Source organism: Salmo salar, chromosome 14, assembly GCF_965601325.2.
Source record: "Salmo salar chromosome 14, fSalSal1, whole genome shotgun sequence".
NCBI classification, from domain to species: domain Eukaryota; kingdom Metazoa; phylum Chordata; class Actinopteri; order Salmoniformes; family Salmonidae; genus Salmo; species Salmo salar.
This window is the reverse complement of record NC_138304.1, coordinates 3,923,275-3,945,478: the sequence shown is the minus strand read 5'-3', so window position 1 is coordinate 3,945,478 and position 22,204 is coordinate 3,923,275. Positions and strand designations below refer to the sequence as shown.

Genomic DNA, 22,204 nt, shown 5'->3' with positions numbered 1-22,204 from the left:
AATGGTGTCTGTAAGTATAACAGAACTCATATGGCAGTCAAAACCCTGAGACAAATTCTGACAGGAAGTGGATACCTGATGTGTTGAATTACCTTTAAGCCTATGCCATTGAAACACACAGGGGCTTATTAATTTTTGAGCACTTCCTATGGCTTCCACTAGATGTCACCAGTCTTTACAAAGTGTTTTGAGTCTTATACTGTGAGATCTGACCGAACAAGAGCCTTGGAACGGTGGTGGCTGATTAGACTCTGGCGCGCGAGTTCATGTTGGGTACTCTCGTTCCAATACGTTTTAAAAGAGAATGCAATCGTCCGCCTTGAATATTATTCATGTTCTGGTTAAAAAAGGCACTAATGATTTATGCTATACAACGTTTGACATGTTTGAACGAACGTAAATATTTTTTTTCCCCTCGTTTATGAAGACAAGTCCGGCGGGCATAGATCATGTGCTAACAACACGGAGCTTTTTGGACATAAATTATGAGCTTTTTCGAACAAAACAACATTTGTTATGGACCTGGGATTCCTGGAAGTGACATCTGATGAAGAGAATCAAAGGTAATGGATTATTTACACAGTATTTTCGATTTTAGATCTCTCCAACATGGCTGTTAGTCTGTATCGCAAAGCGTATTTTTCTGGGCGCAGTGCTCAGATTATTGCAAAGTGTGATTTCCCAGTAAGGTTGTTTTTAAATCTGGCAATCCGGTTGCGTTCAAGAGATATAAATCTATAATTCTTTGAATGACAATATAATATTTTACCAATGTTTTCGAATAGTAATTATTTAATTTGTTGTGCTGATTGACTGGCGGTTATTGGAGGGAAACGATTTCCTCAAAATCAACGCCATATTAAAACGCTGTTTTTGGATATAAATATGAACTTGATAGAACAAAAAATGCATGTATTGTCTAACATAATGTCCTAATGTCATAAGCCTTTTTGAAATCGGACAACGTGGTTAGATTAAGGAGATGTTTATCTTTCAAAGGGTGTAAGATAGTTGTATGTTTGAGAAATTTGAATTATGACATTTAATTGTTTTCAAATTTGGCGCTCTTGATATTTCACCTGTTGTTGATCGGGTGTACCAGTGGTGGGACGCTTGCGTCCCACATAGCTCATAGAGGTTTAGTCAAACGACACCGCTGGTCCTGCTCACATTGCCCTACCCTATGCGTTGACCTCTTTCTCCCCTCTCTCTCCAGATGAAATCTTGCGACTTGTGACGGCCGGCCGCCCAACAACCTGCCCACTTGACCCTATCCCCTCCTCTCTTCTCCAGACCATTTCCGGAGACCTTCTCCCTTACCTGACCTCGCTCATCAACTCATCCTTGACCGCTGGCTACGTCCCTTCCGTCTTCAACAGAGCGAGTGCTGCACCCCTTCTCAAAAAACCTACACTCGATCCCTCCGATGTCAACAACTACAGACCAGTATCCCTTCTTTCTTTTCTCTCCAAAACTCTTGAGCGTGCCGTCCTTGGCCACCTCTCTTGCTATCTCTCTCAGAATGACCTTCTTGATCCAAATCAGTCAGGTTTCAAGACTGGTCATTCAACTGAGACTACTCTTCCCTGTGTCACTCTCTCTCCTGTGCTCTCATCCTTCTAGACCTATCTGCTGCCTTTGATACTGTGAACCATCAGATCCTCCTCTCCACCCTCTCCGAGTTGGGCATCACCGGCGCAGCTCACTCTTGGATTGTGTCCTACCTGACAGGTCGCTCCTACCAGGTGGCGTGGCGAGAATCCGTCTCCGCACCACGTTTTCTCACCACTGGTGTCCCCCAGGGCTCAGTTCTAGGCCCTCTCCTATTCTCACTATTCACCAAGTCACTTGGCTTTGTCATATCCTCACATGGTCTCTCCTATCATTGCTACGCAGACGACACACAATTAATCTTCCCTTTTCCCCCTTCTGATAACCAGGTGGCGAATCGCATCTCTGCATGTCTGGCAGACATATCAGTGTGGATGACGGATCACCATCTCAAGCTGAACCTCGGCAAGACGGAGCTGCTCTTCCTCCCGGGGAAGGACTGCCCGTTCTATGATCTCGCCATCACGGTTGACAACTCCATTGTGTCCTCCTCCCAGAGTGCTAAGAGCCTTGGCGGGACTCTGGACAACACCCTGTCGTTCTCCGCTAACATCAAGGCGGCGACCCGATCCTGTAGGTTCATGCTCCACAACACTCACAGAGTACGACCCTGCCTCACACAGGAAGCGGCGCAGGTCCTAATCCTGGCACTTGTCATCTCCCGTCTGGATTACTGCCACTCGCTGTTGGCGGGGCTCCCTGCCTGTGCCATTAACCTGTTAGGGCTAGGGGGCAGTATTGACACGGCTGGATAAAAAACGTACCCGATTTAATCTGGTTACTACTCCTGCCCAGTAACTAGAATATGCATATAATTATTGGCTTTGGATAGAAAACACTCCAAAGTTTCTAAAACTGTTTGAATGGTGTCTGTGAGTATAACAGAACTCAAATGGCAGGTCAAAACCTGAGAGATTCCTTTACAGGAAGTGGCATGTCTGACCATTTATTGGCTTTCTTTGACATCTCTTTCCAAAACTTAGGATCTCTGCGGTAACGTGACACTTCCCACGGCTCCAATAGGCTCTCAGAGCCCAGGAAAAACCTGAATGTCGTCATTCCAGCCCCAGGCTGAAACACATTATCGCCTTTCTCAAGTGGCCGATCATGGGACAGTGGGCTTAGGCGCGTGCACTGGCCGCCCCCGTCTTTCTGTTTTTTCCTCTGTTTACCGAAAAGCAGATTCCCGGTCGGAATATTATCACTTTTTTACGAGTTAACCTGTTGGGGATCTTATCCCGATATCGGGATTCATTGTCAAGAGACCAGGGCGGGAAATTCAAAAACTGCAAGAATCTAATAATTTCAATTTCTCAAACAATCAACTATTTCTCACAATTTGAAAGATAAACATCTCCTAAATCCAACCACATTGTCCGATTTCAAAGAGGCTTTACGGCGAAAGCATAAAGTTAGGTTATGTTAGGAGAGTACATTGAAAATAGCTGTGTGTAATGTTTTGTCAATTCAAAGACAGGCGTCACCAAAAGCAGATAACCAGCTAAAATTATGCACTAACCTTTGACAATCTTCCTCAGATGACACTCCTAGGACATTATGTTATACAATACATGCATTTTTTGGTCCATCAAGTTCATATTTATATCCAAAAACAGCATTTTACAGTAATGGTGAAATTCCGATTTTTTTTCCCCTCAAATGCTTCCGGTGAATTAACGTTACAATTTACAAAATTACTATTCGAAAACATTGGTCAATTATAATATTGTCATTCAAAGAATTATAGTTTAACATTTCGTAAATGCTACTGCATTGCCAGATTTCAAAATAACTTTACTGGGAAATCACACTTTGCAATAAACGGGGTGCTGTGCTAAGAACAATAGGCTAGGATATACAGGTTAGCACCATCTTGTAACCATCTAATATCAATAATACTATTGTCAATAATCCCTTACCTTTGATTATCTTCATCCATTGGCACTTCCAGGAATCCCAGGTCCACAACAAATGTGGTTTCTTTCGACAAAGTTCATAATTTATGTCCAAATAACTCCAAGTTGTTCCATGTTGTTAGCGCTTCGGTAGGCTACTCAAAAGTAGGCCGGGGGGGGGAAGTCACGACAAAAAGTAAAAAAAATTATCTATTTACGTTCGTTCAAACATGTCAAACATTGTTTAGCATCAATCTTTAGGGCCATTTTTAACGTGAAACATCAGTAATGTTTCAACCCGACCTCTCCTGTGTCTTGAAAAACGTTTTTGAAAAATGTCTCGCCTCACATGAACTCACATGAATGCGCAGGTGTGCGCAATGATGAAGTGACGACATCCCAGGGACGTCAACTTCTCTTCCTTGTCATCCGGTCTCTGTTCATCATAGACGCTTCAAACAACTTTATAAAGATCGTTGACATCTAGTGGAAGCCGTAGGAAGTGCGAAATGAATCCTTTGTCACTGTGTGATCTATTAGCAATGACTCAAAAATAGTACAGCAACAGAATTCTCATTTCCTGGTTGTATTTTTCTCAGGTTTTTGCCTGCCATATGAATTTTGTTATACTTACAGACACCATTCAAACAGTTTTAGAAAATTCAGTGTTTATATCTAAATCTGTTAATAATATGCATATCCTAGCTTCTGAGTTGGTGTAGGAGGCAGTTAACCTCTTACATCTAGACGTTCCGCTAGCGGAACACCTGCTCCAATATCCAATGATAGGCCTGGCGCGAATTACAAATTCCTCAAAAATACAAAAACTTCAAATTTTCAAACATATGACTATTTCACAGCATTTTAAAGACAAGACTCTCCTTTATCTAACCACACTGTCAAAAAGGCTTTACAGCGAAAGCAAAACATTAGATTATGTCAGCAGAGTACCCAGCCAGAAATAATCAGACACCCATTTTTCAAGCTAGCATATAATGTCACAAAAAACAAAACCACAGCTAAATGCAGCACTAACCTTTGATGATCTTCATCAGATGACAACCCTAGGACATTATGTTATACAATACATGCATGTTTTGTTCAATCAAGTTCATATTTACATCAAAAACCAGCTTTTTACATTAGCATGTGACGTTCAGAACTAGCATACCCCCCGAATTTACTAAATTACTCACGATAAACGTTCACAAAAAACATAACAATTATTTTAAGAATTATAGATACAGAACTCCTTTGTGCAATCGAGGTGTCCGATTTTAAAATAGCTTTTCGGTGAAAGCACATTTTGCAATATTCTGAGTAGATAGCCCAGCCATCACGGCTAGCTATTTAGACACCCACCAAGTTTAGCCCTGACCAAACTCCGATTTACTATTACAAAAGTTTGATTACCTTTGGTGTTCTTCGTCAGAATGCACTCCCAGGACTGCTACTTCAATAACAAATGTTGGTTTGGTTCAAAATAATCCATTGTTATATCCAAATAGTGGCGTTTTGTTCGTGCGTTCAAGACACTATCCGAAGTGTAAATAAGGGTCACGAGCATGGCGCATTTCGTGACAAAAGATTTCTAAATATTCCATTACCGTACTTCGAAGCATGTCAACCGCTGTTTAAAATCAATTTTTATGCCATTTTTCTCGTAAAAAAGCGATAATATTCCGACCGGGAATCTGCGTTTAGGTAAACAGACGAAAGAAAATAAAGCATGGGGTCGACTCGGGCACGAGCCTGAGTCTCACAGTACTGTGACCAGCCACTACCCAAACACGCTGCTTTTTTTCAGCCAGAGCCTGCAAAGCCACGATTCAGCTTTTTGCCGCCTTCTGAGAGCCCATGGGAGCCGTAGGAAGTGTCACGTAACAGCAGAGATCCCCTGTAATGGATAGAGATAATCAAGAAGGGCAAGAAATTGTCAGACAGGGCACTTCCTGCATGGAATCTTCTCAGGTTTTGGCCTGCCAAATGAGTTCTGTTATGTGAAACTTTGGAGTGTTTTCTATCCAAAGCTAATAATTATATGCATATTCTAGTTTCTGGGCAGGAGTAATAATCAGATTAAATCGGGTACGTTTTTTATCCGGCCGTGAAAATACTGCCCCCTAGCCATAACAGGTTAAAAATGGGCACATATTTTTTTCAAAATTCTCAATACTGCCCCCTAGCCCCAACAGGTTACCTGGGATAGGATTAAGTAATCCTTCTAACCCTCCCCTCCACCCTCCCCCCCAAAAAATATATAGATGTACTATTGTAAAGTGGTTGTTCCACTGGATATCATAAGGTGAATGCACCAATTTGTAAGTTGCTCTGCATAAGAGGGTCTGCTAAATGACGTAAATGTAAATGTAATGAAGGCCTGATTCATGCAGTCTCCTCTGAACAATTGTTGAAATGCCGACCGTATTACCTCCCAAGAGAATTGTCTTCGGTTATAGTCACAGTCGTGTATATTCCCCATCAAGCCGATTCCATGACGGCTCTCAAAGAACTACACTGGAGTTTATGCAAACTGGAAAACACATATCCTGAGGCTGCATTTATTGTAGCTGGGGATTTTAACAAAACAAATCAGAGGAAATTGCTACGGAAGTTCGAGCAACATATTGACTGTAGTACTCGCATTGGTAAAATATTGGACCACTGCTACTCAACTTTTCAAAATGCCTACTAGGCCCTCTGCCGCCCTCCCTTCGGCAAATCTGATCACGACTCCATTTTGCTCCTCCCTTCCTATAGGCAGAAACTCAAACAGGAAGTATTTATGCTAAGGTCTATTAACCTGTTGGGTCTAGGGGGCAGCATTTGCACGTCTGGATAAAAAAAATGTACCCGATTTAATCTGGTTACTAATCCTACCCAGTAACTAGAATATGCATATACTTATTATATATGGATAGAAAACACTCTAAAGTTTCCAAAACTGTTTGAATGGTGTCTGTGAGTATAACAGAACTCATTTGGCAGGCAAAACCCTGAGACATTTTCTGACAGGAAGTGGATACCTGATGTGTTGTATTGACTTTAAACCTATCCCATTGAAAAACACAGGGGTTTAGGAATATTTTGGCACTTCCTATTGCTTCCACTAGATGTCACCAGCCTTTACAAAGTGTTTTGAGTCTTCTGGAGGGAGATCTGACCGAACAAGAGCCATGGAACGGTGATGTCCCATTAGACACCTGGCGCGCTATTTCATGTTGGGTACCCTCGTTCCAATACGTTATAAAAGAGTATGCATTCGTCCACCTTGAATATTATTCATGTTCTGGTTAAAAAAGGCCCTAATGATTTATGCTATACAACGTTTGACATGTTTGAACGAACGGAAATATATTTTTTCCCCTCGTTCATGACGAGAAGTCCGGCTGGCTTACATCATGTGCTAACGAGACGGAGATTTTTGGACATAAATGATGAGCTTTTTTGAACAAAACTACATTCGTTATGGACCTGTGATACCTGGAAGTGACATCTGATGAAGAGAATCAAAGGTAATGGATTATTTACATAGTATTTTCGATTTTAGATCTCCCCAACATGACGTCTAGTCTGTATCGCAACGCGTATTTTTCTGGGCGCAGTGCTCAGATTATTGCAAAGTGTGATTTCCCAGTAAGGTTATTTTTAAATCTGGCAAGTTGATTGCGTTCAAGAGATGTAAATCTATAATTCTTTAAATGACAATATAATATTTTACCAATGTTTTCTAATTTTAATTATTTAATTTCTGACGCTGACTTGACTGCCGGTTATTGGAGGGAAACGATTTCCTCAACATCAATGCCATAGTAAAACGCTGTTTTTGGATATAAATATGAACTTGATAGAACTAAAAATGCATGCATTGTCTAACATAATGTCCTAGGAGTGTCATCTGATGGAGATTGTAAAAGGTTAGTGCATCATTTTAGCTGGTTTTATGGTTTTGGTGACCCTGTCTTTGACTTGACAAAACATTACACACAACTCTTGTAAATGTACTGTCCTAACATACTCTAAATTTATGCTTTCGCCGTAAAACCTTTTTGAAATCGTAAAACGTGGTTAGATTAAGGAGATGTTTATCTTTCAAATGGTGTAACATAGTTGTATTTTTGAAAAATTTGAATTTTGACATTTATTTGGATTCAAATTTGCCGCTCTTGAAATGCACCTGCTGTTGATGGAGTGCACCACGGGTGGCACGCTAGCGTCCCACCTAGCCCCAAGAGGTTAAAACGCTGGTCTTACCAATCAGAATCCATGCTTCAAGATAGTTTTGATCACGCGGACAGGGATATATTCTGGGTAGCCTCTCAGAATAACATTGACAAATTCACAGATATGGTGACTGAGCTCATCAGGAAGTGTAAAGGAGATGTTGTACCTACTGTGACTATTAAAATTTACCAAAAACGTACAGCATTCGTGCAAAACTGAAAGCGCAAACATTTAACCATGGCAAGGTGACTGGGAATATGGCCGAATACAAACAGTGTAGTTATTCCCTCGGTAAGGCAATCAAAAAAGGCAAAACGTCAGTACAGAGACAAAGCGGAGTCGCAATTCAACAGCTCAGACACAAGATGTATGTAGCAGGGTGTACAGACAATCACAGACTACAAAGGGAAAACCACGGCTAGTTAATATCACCTCTACCTTACCTGACACCCTAGACCAACTTCAATTTGCTTAAGGCCCAAATAGATCCACAGACGATGCAATTGCCATCGCACTGCACACAGCCCTATCTGATCTGGGCAAGAGGAATACCTATGTAAGAATGCTGTTCATTGACTATAGCTCAGCATTCAACACCATAGCACCTTCCAAGCTCATCATTAAGCCACAGCTGGGTCCTGGACTTCGTGAAGGGCCGTCCCCAGGTGGTGAAGGCAGGAAACAACACCTCCACTTCGCTGATCCTCAACACAGGCGCCCCACAAGAGTGCGTGCTCAGCCCCCTCCTGTACTCCCTGTTCACCCCTGACTGCGTGGCCACGCACGCCTCCAACTCAATCATCAAGTTTGCAGACAACACAACAGTAGTAGCCCTGATTACCAACAATGACGAGACAGCCTAGAGGGAGGAGGTGAGGGCCCTGGGAGAGTGGTGCCAGGAAAATAACCTTTCACCCAATGTCAGCAAAACAAAAATGAGCTGATCGTGGACTTCAGGAAAGTAGAGGGAGCACACCCCTATCCAAATCGACGGTACTGTAGTGGTAGTGGAGAAGATGGAAAGCCTCAAGTTCCTTGGCGTACACATCACTGATGATCTGAAGTGGTCCACACACACAGACAGAGAGGTGAAGAAGGCGCAACTACGCCTCTTCAACCTCAGGAGGCTGAAAAAACGTGGCTTTGCCCCTAAAACCCTAACTAACTTTAACAGATGCACAATTGAGAGCATCTTGTCGGGTTGTATCACCTTTCTGGTACAGCAACTGGGGGAAGATACCTGCCCTCCAGGACACCTACATCACCCGATGTCACAGGAAGGCCAAAAAAGATCATCAAGGACATCAACCACCCGAGCCACAGCCGTTTCACCCTGCTATCATCCAGAAGGCAAGGTCAGTACAGGTGCATCATAACTGGGACTAAGATTAGTGTGTATTGTTGTGAACTGTTAGATACTGCTGCACTGTTGGAGCTAGGAACACAAATATTTCGCTACACCCGCAATAACATCTGCTAAATATGGTTATGTGACCAATAACATTTGATTTGATTCGAGATCTGTCTGTTACTTGAACTCTGTGAAGCATTTATTTGGGCTGCAATTTGAGGTGCGAGTAACTCTAATGAACTTATCCTCTGCAGCAGAGGTAACTCTGGGTCTTCCTTTCCTGTGGCACTCCTCATGAGAGCCAGTTTCATCATAGCGCTTGAAGGTTTTTGCGACTGCACATGAAGAAACTTTCAAAGTGCTTTACATTTTCTGGACTGACTGACCTTCATGTCTTAAATTATTGATGGACTGTCGTTTCTCTTGGGTTATTTGAGCATTTCTTGCCATAATATGGACTTTGTCTTTTACCAAATAGGGCTAAATTCAGTATATCATCCCTACCTTATCACAACACAACTGATTGGCTCAAATGCATTAACTTGTTATGGATTGGGGCCAGTATTTTCACGGCTGGATAAAAAACGTACCCGATTTAATCTGATTATTACTCCTGCCCAGAAACTAGAATATGCATGTAATTATTAGCTTTGGATAGAAAACACTCCAAAGTTTCTAAAACTGTTTGAATGGTGTCTGTGAGTATAACAGAACTCATTTGGCAGGCCAAAACCTGAGAAGATTCCAAACAGGAAGCGGCCTCTCTGACCATTTCTTGGCCTTCTTGATCATCTCTATCCAAAACAGGGGATCTCTGCTGTAACGTGACATTTTCTAATGCTCCCATAGGCTCTCAGAAGGCGCCAGAACGTTGAATGATGACTTTGCAGGCCATGGCTGAAAAACAGTAGCGCATTTGGTAAGTGGTCGATCTGAGAACAATGAGACTGGAGGCGCGCATGCACGAGACAACTCCATGTTTTCATTTTCAGTCTTTGAACGAAAACAACGACTCCCGGTCGGAATATTATCGCTTTTTTACGAGAACAATCGTATAAAAATGTATTTTAAACAGCGTTTGACATGCTTCGAAGTACGGTAATGGAATATTTTGAAATTCTTTGTCACGAAACGCGCCGGGGGCGTCACCCTTCGTTACCCTTCGGATAGTGTCTTGAACGCACAACAAAACGCCGCTATTTGGATATAACTATGGATTATTTGGAACCAAACCAACATTTGTTATTGAAGTAGAAGTCCTGGGAGTGCATTCTGATGAAGAACAGCAAAGGTAATCCAATTTTTCTTATAGTAAATCTGAGTTTGGTGAGTACCAAACTTGGTTGGTGTCAAAATAGCTAGCCGTGATGGCCGGGCTATATACTCAGAATATTGCAAAATGTGCTTTCACCGAAAAGTTATTTTAAAATCGGACACCGCGATTGCAGAAAGGAGTTCTGTATCTATAATTCTTAAAATAATTGTTATGTTTTTTGTGAACGTTTATCGTGAGTAATTTAGTAAATTCACCGGAAGTGTTCGGTGGGAATGCTAGTTCTGAACGTCACATGCTAATGTTAAAAGATGGTTTTTGATATAAATATGAACTTGATTGAACAAAACATGCATGTATTGTATAACATAATGTCCTAGGGTTGTCATCTGATGAAGATCATCAAAGGTTAGTGCTGCATTTAGCTGTGGTTTTGTTTTTTGTGACATTATATGCTAGCTTGAAAAATGGGTGTCTGATTATTTCTGGCTGGGTACTCTGCTGACATAATCTAATGTTTTGCTTTCGCTGTAAAGCCTTTTTGACAGTGTGGTTAGATAAAGGAGAGTCTTGTCTTTAAAATGCTGTGAAATAGTCATATGTTTGAAAAATTGAAGTTTTTGTATTTTTGAGGAATTTGTAATTCGCGCCACGCCTATCATTGGATATTGGAGCAGGTGTTCCGCTAGCGGAACGTCTAGATGTAAGAGGTTAAATTAAGTCCTCAAGCTAGATCCCTGCAATGTCTCATTAAAGATCTAGATAACTTTTCTGTACTCTCTGGACTAAAACCTAATTATGATAAGTGTACAATATTACGTATTGGATACTTAAAAAATACAACTTTTACATTACCTTGCAGCTTAAAATGGGCTGATGGTGAAGTAGACATACTCGGTATTCATATCACAAAGTAAGAGGTTAATGCTTTTTTGGTTACTTTATGATTCCATATGTGTTATTTCATAGTTTTGATGTCTTCACTATTATCCTAGTAAAAATTGTAAAAATAAAGAAAACCCCTTGAATGAGTTGGTGTGTCCAAACATTTGACTGGTACTATATGTATACAGTTGAAGTCGGAAGTTTAGAAACACTTAGGTTGGAGTCATTAGAACTCGTTTTTCAAACACTCCACAAATTTCTTGTTAACAAGCTATAGTTTTGGCAAGTCGGTTAGGACATCTACTTTCTGCATGACACAAGTAATTTTTCCAAAAATTGTTTGCAGACAGATTATTTCACTTATAATTCACTGTATCACAATTCCAGTGGGTCAGAAGTTTACATACACTAAGCTGACTGTGCCTTTAAACAGCTTGGAAAATTCCAGAAAATTATGTCATGGCTTTAGAAGTGTCACGACTTCCGGCGAAGTCGGTCCCTCTCCTTGTTCGGGCGGTGTTCGGCTGTCGACGTCACCGGCCTTCAAGCCATCGCCGATCCACTTTTCATTTTCCATTTGTTTTGTCCTTGTCTTACACACCTGGTTTCACTCCCCCAATTACTTGTTCATTATTTAACCCTCTGTTCCCCCATAAAAGAAATCAGCCAAGACCTCAAAATACAAATTGTAGACCTCCACAAGTCTGGTTCATTCTTGGGAGCAATTTCCAAATGCCTGAAGGTACCACGTTCATCTGTACAAACAATAGTACGCAAGTATAAAGACCATGGGACCACACAGCCATCATTCCGCTCAGGAAGGAGACGCATTCTGTCTCCTAGAGATGAACGTACTTTGGTGCAAAAAGTGCAAATCAATCCCAGAACAACAGCAAGGGACCTTGTGAAGATGCTGGAGGAAACAGGTACAAAAGTATCTATATCCACAGTAAAACGAGTCCTATATCGACATAATCTGAAATCACGCTCAGCAAGGAAGAAGCCACTGACCAAAACCGCCATAAAAAAGCCAGACTACGGTTTGCAACTGCACATGGGGACAAAGAGCGTACTTTTTGGAGAAATGTCCTCTTGTCTGATGAAACAAAAATAGAACTGTTTGGCCGTAATGACCATCGTTATGTTTGGAGGAAAAGGGGGAGGAGGGACTGGTGCACTTCACAGAATAGATGGCATCATGAGGCGGGAAAATGATGTGGATATATTGAAGCAACATCTCAAAAGATCAGTCAGGAAGTTAAAGCTTGTTTGCAAATAGGTCTTCCAAATGGACAACGACCCCAAGCATACTTCCAAATTTGTGGCAATATGGCTTAAGGATAACAAAGTCAAGGTATCGGAGTGGCCATCACAAAGCCCTGACCTCAATTCCATAGAAGATTTGTGGGCAGAACTGAAAAAGTGTATGCGAGCATGTTGGCCCACAAACCTGATTCAGTTACACCAGCTCTGTCAGGAGGAATGTACTTATTGTGGGAAGCTTGTGGAAGGCTACCCAAAACGTTTGACCCAAGTTAAACAATTTTTTAAAGGCAATGCTACCAAATACTAATTGAGTGTATGTAAACTTTTGACCCACTGGGAATGTGATGAAAGAAATAAAAGCTGAAATAAATCATTCTCTCTACTAATATTCTGACATTTCTCATTCTTAAAATAAAGTAACTGACCTAAGAAAGGGAATTTTTAATAGGATTAAATGTCAAATATTGTGAAAAACTGAGTTGAAATATATTTGGCTAAGGTGTATGTTATCTTCCGACTTCAATTGTAGCTGAAGTTGGGGAGGGGGGGGTTTCACACGAGCTATTAGACAATTCTTTGGTAAAGGTTGAATAGTCTATTGTTCAACTAATAGACCATTCTGCTACTCTTGTGAAAAACTAATAATAATACCTTTTCCCCTTTCCACTTGTTAAAGATTCCAATAGATAGTGTTTTCAGCCACAATCGGCCCCAACCACATTTAATACATTTGAACACAGTCGATAGCGTACTGGACTTCGGGCTAGAATGTTGAGGGTTTGAAACCTGCTCCCTGCTTGTTTCATTACATTATTATGCCGGTCTGAGAGGAAATTACCTGGATTGTTACTCCCATCTCATTCTTCGGCATCTTCCACGTGTCATTTCCCGCCTGAGTGGCTCGCTTGTGGGCGTGCTGGCAGGATATGGCAGCACCTTCGGTTCTGTGTCAAAAATTCAGCATAGCAAGTTTGTATGAAGGTCTGGTTATTCACAGGCAAATAGTAATATGCTCTAAACCGCTCTGGTGAAAAACAAACTTTGCTGCCCTGTTTTCAATCGTCCACATGGCTGGGAGAACGTCCTCAGATGAAGGGAGTTAGATATGCATAGGAAGTGTAGTGTGCAGTTTTTTTCTGTATATATGAATTACTAAATCAGCCTTTACTTAAATCATGTTTCTAGTCTATTGCATAGTTACAATGTGTAATCATTGATGTCCCAGGAGCAGGAAAACCCTGTTGAAGTGTATAATTATAATACATACGTGCAGACACAGCATCATTCAAAGAATGGAGTTTGAAACACCTGGTATTGGATATGACTGAAAAAAAACTTGCTAAAGAGCGATTTTCGGAAATTAACTTTATGACCAAAAAATATGCACAATCGATTGTCTCTACATTGTAAATGGTTTGCTTGACTCGTTATGACATTATAAAAACTTAATTTGCTCCCAGCGTAATGTTTTGACAGCCATCTTTGCTGAACAAAGTCACCAGCGATGGGTGGCTCACGTCAAATTCATCAATGGAACCACTCGATATGATTGGTCATATAAAACCTTGGGACCCAAATGCATAATGAGTGCTCTAACTTCCCTTTGTGGTGGTCTGGAGCAATGAAGCAGTGACGCTGGGAACCCCTAAGTCCCGCAGTGTAAGCTCACAACTTTTAACGTCTGGGCGGGCATCCAGCGAAAAATCCTATCGCCATTAGCATAACAAAATGTAATATATATATTTTTTCAAATATAGGACTATGTTATATCATTTGATAGATACACCTCTCCTGAATCGAATCACGTTGTCCGATTTCAAAAAGGCTTTACAGCAAACGCAAAACATTAGATTATGTTAGAGGAGTATATCGTAAAAGTAGCCACATAGCCATTTTCCGACCAACCACATGCATCACAAATAACCAAACAACAGCTAAATGCAGCACTAACCTTTGACAATCTTCATCAGATGACACTCCTAGGACATCATGTTACACAATACATGCATTCTTTTGTTCGATAAAGTTCATATTTATATATAAAAACAGCATTTTACATCGGCGCGTGACGTTGACTAACTATTTTCCCTCAAATGCATCCAGTGAAACAGCGCTACAATTTACTAAATTACTATTCGAAAACATTTTTAAAATGTAATATTGTCATTCTAAGATTTATAGATGAATATCTCTTGAAAGCACCTGTAATGCCAGATTTAAAAATAACTTTACTGGGTAATCAGACTTTGCGATAAAAGGGGATGCGATACTCAGAAAAATAGGCTACCGTTACAGGTCAGCGCCATCTTGGAACAATCGCATATCAAATCTACTCTTGTATACTATTGTCAATAATCCCTTACCTTTGATTATCTTCATCAGAAAGCACTTCCAGGACTTCCCAGGTCCACAACAAATGTATTTTCGTTCGAAAAAGTTAATCCTTTACGTCCCAATAGCTTGTTCTTGTTAGCGCGTTCTGAAGGCTGCTCCAAAAGTTCCGTCGGCCGCGGGACTCCTCTTTCAATAAAATGCATTTTTTTTCATTTAGGTTCGTTCAAACATGTCAAACGTTGTATAACATAAATCTTTAAGGCCTTTTTCAACCAGAGCTCCAATAAGATTCAAGGGGGACGATTGCATTGTCTTTCTAAACGTTTCAAAAGGGGAGGGTAGCCAGGGGCGCCGGCATCATAATGGTGATGGCCCTCCTCATGTGATCACTTTCCACAGCCTCTCATTCTGTCAGTTTTCACAGTTGGAGACTCAAACCACTTTGTAAAGACTGGGGACATCTAGTGGAAGCAATAGGAAGTGCTCAATGAACCATTGCTCACGGTGTGATTTATAGGCAAAGTGATGAAGTTGAGTCCGCAATTCAGAATTCCACATCCTGTTACGATCGGTCTCGGGGTTTTGACTGCCATATGAGTTCTGTTATACTTACAGACACCATTCAAACAGTTTTGGAAACTTTAGGGAGTTTTCTATCCACAAGTATTAATTATATGCATATCCTAGCTTCTGAGTTTGAGTAGGAGGCCGTTTAAAATGGGCATGAATGTTTTTCGAAAATTGCTGTAGCGCCCCCTATCCTAAGCGACCGTCAAGAGGTTAAAGGATGAACCACTATATTCACGTCACCAAATAATTGATTAAAACACACTGTTTTGCAATGAAGGTCTACAGTAGCCGCAACAGCACTGTAGGGTAGCACCATGGTGTATCCGAAGGACAGCAAGCTTCCATCCTCTTCTGGGTACATTGACTTCAATACAAAACCTAGAAGGCTCGTGATTCTCACCCCCTTTCATAGACTTACACAATAATGATGACTTCCGGAGGATGTCCTCCAACCTATCAAAGCTCTTGCAGCATGAACTGACATATTGTCCTCCCAATCAAAGTATTAGAGGATATCACATTATTAAGTAGCCTAATTTGATCTAGATCTGGGCAGTTCAAACCTGGTTCTGGAGAGGAACCTTCATGCATGCTTTTGCTCAAATGCTTTTTTAGCACACCTGGATTGACTAATTAGCTGCTCACCAGGACTTTGGTTAGCTGAAGCAATTGTATCTACTCTTCAGGTCCCTTTGTCGGCTGTAGCTTGTGGAAAAAATAACATTTGGGATGTAAGAGAGGGCATTGGAGTGATCATCTACTGCCATCTAGTGGAATATTTAGGGTCCCCCTATCATTATATATATATATATATATATCTGTGTATGTAGTAACATACTGTATTACACTTGGAGTTAACACTTAACTACAAACTGTGAAAATAAAGGAGCGGAGACAAGGCAAAAGCCACGAGATTGAACCGTAGACACCCAGACTGTAATAACCTTAGCCAGCAAACCTGCATCAATAAGCTTACAATCATTGAGTACATTTACATGCACACTAATCATTCGATATTAAACTGATTATGGCAGTTTTCCGAATATTGAAATAACATTAATCGGCATAATTTCAAAATTGAAATAAGCATACGCTGATTAAAACACCTGGTTTTCTGAGCAATCTTTAAAATTATTAGGACATGTAAACAGTATATTAATCGGTGTTCCAGCAGTGCATTTGATTTGCGCATGTGCCAGCTTCAGTAGCGCAAGCCTCCCTCTTATGAATGAGTGAAGTATATTCAGAAAAACTGAAAATATACATCTTACAAATAGTTTTCACATACAAACGTTTTATGTCCGGAATCAAATAGCCTTCGCAAAATGAACATGGTCACTGTGGTAGAGCATTGATTTTTGATTGCCGATTTTCTTCATTTATTTAAGTCCCATCAGGTAGCCTCATTTCAGATGTGTCCATGTAAACAGGATTATTAGGGATTTTTACAAAGCATGTAATAATTTTAAACAAACTATTACATTAATCTGACTATCCACAATACTCTTATTATCATTGAGCTGAGAAAAATGTTACCTCTGCACTCCTCTAGCGCTAGAATGTTGAACAAAATCCCACTGGGAAACAGACAATTTAACGTCTATTCCACGTTGGTTCAATGTTGTTTCATTGAAATGACGTGGAAACAACATTGATTCAACCAGTGTGTGCCCAGTGGGTTGGGAGGTGATTCTCACAGGACTCATTTGAGTTGTTAATTTCCCTCATCACAATTAACTAATGCCTCACTATCATCAGAGACATAGCACAAATGGAACTCATCTATCCAATAGGTGGCTCGGACAGCAACAGCCTCTTGCACTCTATGCCTCTAAACTAATTTGCAATGAAGTGATTGATCCTAGATCAGTTAGCCCCATTGCAGCGAATATAATTAGTGTTTTTAAAAGCTCTCAAAGCAGTCAAAACAATTAAGATGTTTTGTGTAGATTAGGAGATGATATTTAGAGCCCCGTTTAAACCTGGTGCTAACAGGCACAATCATAATGTGGACCAGGAAAGATCAGGAAAGGTCACAAGTTAGAACCAGGTATAAACAGGGATAAAAGAAGAAACTCCAACATGCCAACTAGCAAATGTTTATATTTTATATTGAAGTGATGTTTTGATCTTACCACCATTGTCAGACACATATTGAAAACCTGAACATTTTGGCAAAGGGTAGGAAGGGGGAATTTTTGCGAAGTTAACAGATTTTTGCAACTCTAAATGCCTGTCTACGTAGACAACACTCCTGGGAGATGGGTGTCATGCAGGTTCACGATCCAGTCCGGCTCTAACACATGGTCCAGCTACTTACGTCTGAGCAGAAAATAAACAACAAGGGCAAGAATTGTTGTATGAATGTCGAGCACTGACAAAATAAAAAAGTCACCAGACACAAGTAATCTATAAAAAATTTAACTCCTTTATTGTGTTCTCTTATATAAAAGAAATACAAAACAGAAACATTGACACCAGGCAAGGGGTTAGGGGGTATAGTAGGCAGAACATTGAATTGTCAGAAGGATAGATAGATGGATGGCTGGACAGATGGATGAATGGACAAATCGATGCAATGAGGGTGGATGAAAACAGAAAGCACAGTCCTGTCAAGTCCCCTCCCTCCCTTCCTTTTTGCAGCGGGCCTCTTCAGGGCAACTCAGTCTTATCTGCCACTTCGGCATGGCCAACCTCTGCCCCCCCAGGGGCCAGCAACGTCCTCCTGTTGTAGTGGTGATGGCCCTTCATGATGCCCGAGTTGTTGTTCTCGTTCAGGATCTGCTTCTGCTTTTGTCGGTTGAGCGACTGGACCAGGCCCAGCACCACGGCCGCCAGCGAGTACTGGCCCTGGAGCTTGCGCGGCTGCATGATGAGCGGGTTGGGCTGCACACGGCCCATCAGGAAGTGTGTGCGGATCTTGCCCTCCTGCTCGCTGATGCCCTTCACGTAGATCTCGCCACGGTACTCGAAGGCGAAGCCTCGCTCCTTCAGGATCAGGTAGGTGTCCTCAGGCACCTGGATCTTGCCACTCACGCCTGTGCTGTCCATGCGGCTCGACAGGTTCACTGTCTTGCCCCAGATGTCGTACTGGGGCTTCTTGGCGCCAATCACACCCGCCACCACCGAGCCATGTGCCATGCCTGAGAAAAAGTAGGAGGGGGAAGATGACGAAAATGAAGAGAAGGGGATGGAAAAGGAGGAAGAGGAAGTAAAATAGGAATATGAGATGATTGAGTGGAGAAGGGAAATCGAGAAGAAAAAAAGGGAAGATAAAGGGGAGGAAAAGAAAGACGAGTGAGAGTTTTAGAAGAGTTAGCTCCACCTAGTGACAAAACTACAGTATGTTAATGAATTTCAAACACTTTCATAGTCTATTCATTTTGAGTGGTTGCCAGGGAGGGAGCACATGGGATTTCTTACCAATTCTTAGCTCAAAGTTGTTGAAGGAGTGCTTGTTGATCTCCTGGATGCTCTCGTTCAGGGCGATGGCAAAGTCGGCCAGCTCACACAGATGACCCCACTTGTCCTCACATTGCTATGAACACAGAGAGGGACAAGAATCAGAGTGACATCAGAGAGAAAGATTGACAGTGCAAACTGAATCACAGATTGAGATTATAGTGCTACCAGTGTCAAATGGAGTCAGAATTATGCCACACATGATGATGTACAGATAAAATACCCCCTCTTTAGAAATAAGGTTCAAGTTCTGCGTTTTATGTCTTGTTACACCTTGTGCACAAATTGTACATACCTTTCTACTGCACCTACACGTACAGCATGTACAAGGTAACAGCACAAATCAATGATGTCAGTGTTAATATATAGGTTTTACGCAAGTCAGGATATGGCCACGAATTACTGAACCACAAAATGTTGATTTTGCTCACTTGTTTTTCTGGTGACAGTCCGGAGACTGCCATGTAGGTGCTGCCGATAGTCTTAATCTTCTCAATATCCTGGAATCGTTCCTCACCAAGCAGCTACACAAAGACAAAGACGAACAGGGTAGAGAAGAAACACAAGCAGTCCATTGTTAATTAACTGTGCTCAATATCGCATCACTACTACAAGGGTAAACAAGATTTGGTCAATCAATCGCGTGATTGATTGACACAGTAAGCAACTCATTATACCAAACAACCCATTAGCAACTTATAAAGCAATGCCATATCACATAAAAGTGTTTCTTCATCCATCCACTGTGCCACTCTGCAGCTGCTACCTAAGTATGTGCTGTATCTTGGGGCAAGTTTCAAGTCGGGAAAAGGCACGTCTATTCCTGTCCAAAGAGGCGAGGCATTAGTCGACTGCAGCTGGTTTGTGTCTTGTTCTGGCCTCGTTTGGTGACATTGACACCGTCCGTGAATAACACGGTTCTATGGCAGATTTAGAACAGAATCTCATTGTCAGATACCACCCATTCCACCAGGATCTGTAAAACGATATGAATAGTTTAGTGAAAGATCTCAAACTAGTTTTTGTACTCTGTTGAAGCAAAGTGGTACCTTTAATTTAAAATATTTCATACCATTGCATCTGACTAGCACAACTGTCAACTGCAAAAGTCCAACAACATTTTTGAGTGGCTGGCCTTCCCTGCTTATTTTGATAGTTTGACTAGTTTGATAGTCATCCAATATGTCATTCTGATGAGTGAATTAAATAAAACATATACAGTATGTTAGTGGGATAAAAAATGTGTGGGCTAAAAAATATTTATTTATTTTTATTTGCTGGCTCACCTCACTTTTCAAAAAATAAATTATATTAAAAAGATAATTAAAGTTGATTTCGGAATTCAATTTATGGGATATTGCAACTCAATAGATGCTAGTCAGCCTGAAAACTTAACACTCTAAATAAAATAAAAATCGAATGAAATTGTATTTGTCACATGCGCCGAACCTTACAATGAAATGCTTACTTACAAGCCCTTAACCAATGCAGTTTAAATAAAAAATAAGTGTTTAGAAAGTATGTACTAAATAAGTAAACAAAGAAATAAAAATAACAAATAATTAAAGAGCAACAACAAAATAACAGTAACGAGCCTAAATAGAAAGGTTACCAGTACAGAGTCAATGTGGGGTGGCACAGGTTAGTTGAGGTAATTGAAGTAATATGTACTGTACATGTAGGTAGAGGTAAAGTGACAATGCATAGATAATAAACAGAGAGTAGCAGCAGCTAGTCCGGGTAGCCATTTTGTTAGCTGATCATGAGTCTTATGGCTTGGGGGTAGAAGCTGTTAAGAAGCCTTTTGGACCTAGACATAGTGCTCCGGTACCTCTTGCTGTGTGGTAGCAGAGAGAACAGTATATGACTAGGGTGACCGGAGTCTTTGGCAATTTTTTGGGCCTTCCTTTGACACTGCCTGGTATAGAGGTCCTGGATGGCAGGAAGCTTGACCCTGGTGATGGGCAGTACGCACCAACCTTTGTAGTGCATTGCGGTCGGAGGCCAAGCAATTGCCATACCAGGAGGTGACGCAAACAGTCAGGATGCTCTCAATGGTGCAGCTTTAGAACTTTTTGAGGATCTGAGGACCCATGCCAAATCTTTTCACTCCTGAGGGGGAATAGGCGTTGTCGTGTCCTCTTCACGACTGTCTTGGTGTGTTTGGACCATGACAGTTTGTTGGTGGACACCAAGGAACTTGAAGCTCTCAACCTGCTCCACTACAGCCCCGTCGATGAGAATGGGGTGTGTGTTCGGGCCTCCTTTCCTGTAGTCCACGATCATCTCCTTTGTTTTGATCACGTTGAGGGAGAGGTTGTTATCCTGGCACCACACTGCAAAGTCTCTGACCTCCTCCCTATAGGCAGTCTCATTGTTTTCGGCAAACTTAATGATGGCGTTGGAGTCGTGCTTGGGTGAACAGGGAGTACAGGAGGGGACTGAGGGGGGACCGAGCACACACCCTTGAGGGGCCCCTGTGTTGAGGATCAGCATGGCAAATGTGTTGTTACCTACCCTTACCACCTGGGGGGGCGGCCCGTCAGGAAGTCCAGGATCCAGTTGCAGAGGGAGTTGTTTAGTCCCAGGGTCCTTAGCTTAGTGATGAGCTTTGAGGGCAATATGGTGTTGAACGCTGCGCTATAGTCAATGAATAGCATTCTCAAATACAATGCCGTGCAAAAGTATTCATACCCCTTGGCGTTTTTCCAATGTTGTTGCCTTACAACCTGTAGTTTAAATTGATTCAACTTTTTTTCATGTAATGGACATACACAAAATAGTCCCAATTGGTGAAGTCAAAATGAAAAAAAATTACTTGTTTCAATTTTTCTTTATATAATTAAAAAGGAAATGTGGTGTGTGCATATGTATTCACCCCCTTTGCTATGAAGCCACCAAATAAGATCTGGTGCAACCAATTACCTTCAGAAGTTGCAAAAAAAAGTCCACCTGTGTGCAATCTAAGTGTCACATGATCTGTCACATGATCTCAATATATACACCTGTTCTGAAAGGCCCCAGAGTCTGCAACACCACTAAGAAAGGGGCACTACCAAGCAAGCGACACCATGAAGACCAAGGAGCTCTCCAAACAGGTCAGGGACAAAGCTGTGGAGAAGTACAGATCATGGTTGGGTTATAAAAAAAAAAATCTAACGTTGAACATCCCACGGAGCACCATTAAATCCATTATTAAAAAAATGGAAATAATATAGCACCACAACAAACCTGCCAAGAGAGGGCCGCCCACCAAAACTCACGGATCAGGCAAGGAGGGCATTAATCAGAGGCAACAAAGAGACCAAAGATAACCCTGAAGGAGCTTCAAAG

The 22,204-nt window shown here is 41.4% G+C and overlaps 1 protein-coding gene across 2 annotated transcripts in view; it reads right to left on the bottom strand.

The window, feature by feature from the left end:
- Window positions 1–17,814: 17,814 nt before the first annotated feature.
- Window positions 17,815–22,204, bottom strand: part of adcy8 (adenylate cyclase 8 (brain)) — a 302,457-nt gene continuing 298,067 nt past the window's right edge. For both annotated transcript variants that reach the window (XM_014139104.3, XM_014139106.3), the window contains 3 exons: window positions 19,303–19,395; window positions 18,833–18,947; window positions 17,815–18,552 (listed from right to left, as the gene is read on the bottom strand). In XM_014139104.3, the coding sequence (XP_013994579.1) occupies window positions 18,062–18,552; window positions 18,833–18,947; window positions 19,303–19,395 (699 nt within the window). In that variant the 3' untranslated portion in view covers window positions 17,815–18,061. The remainder of the gene's footprint in view (window positions 18,553–18,832; window positions 18,948–19,302; window positions 19,396–22,204) is intronic.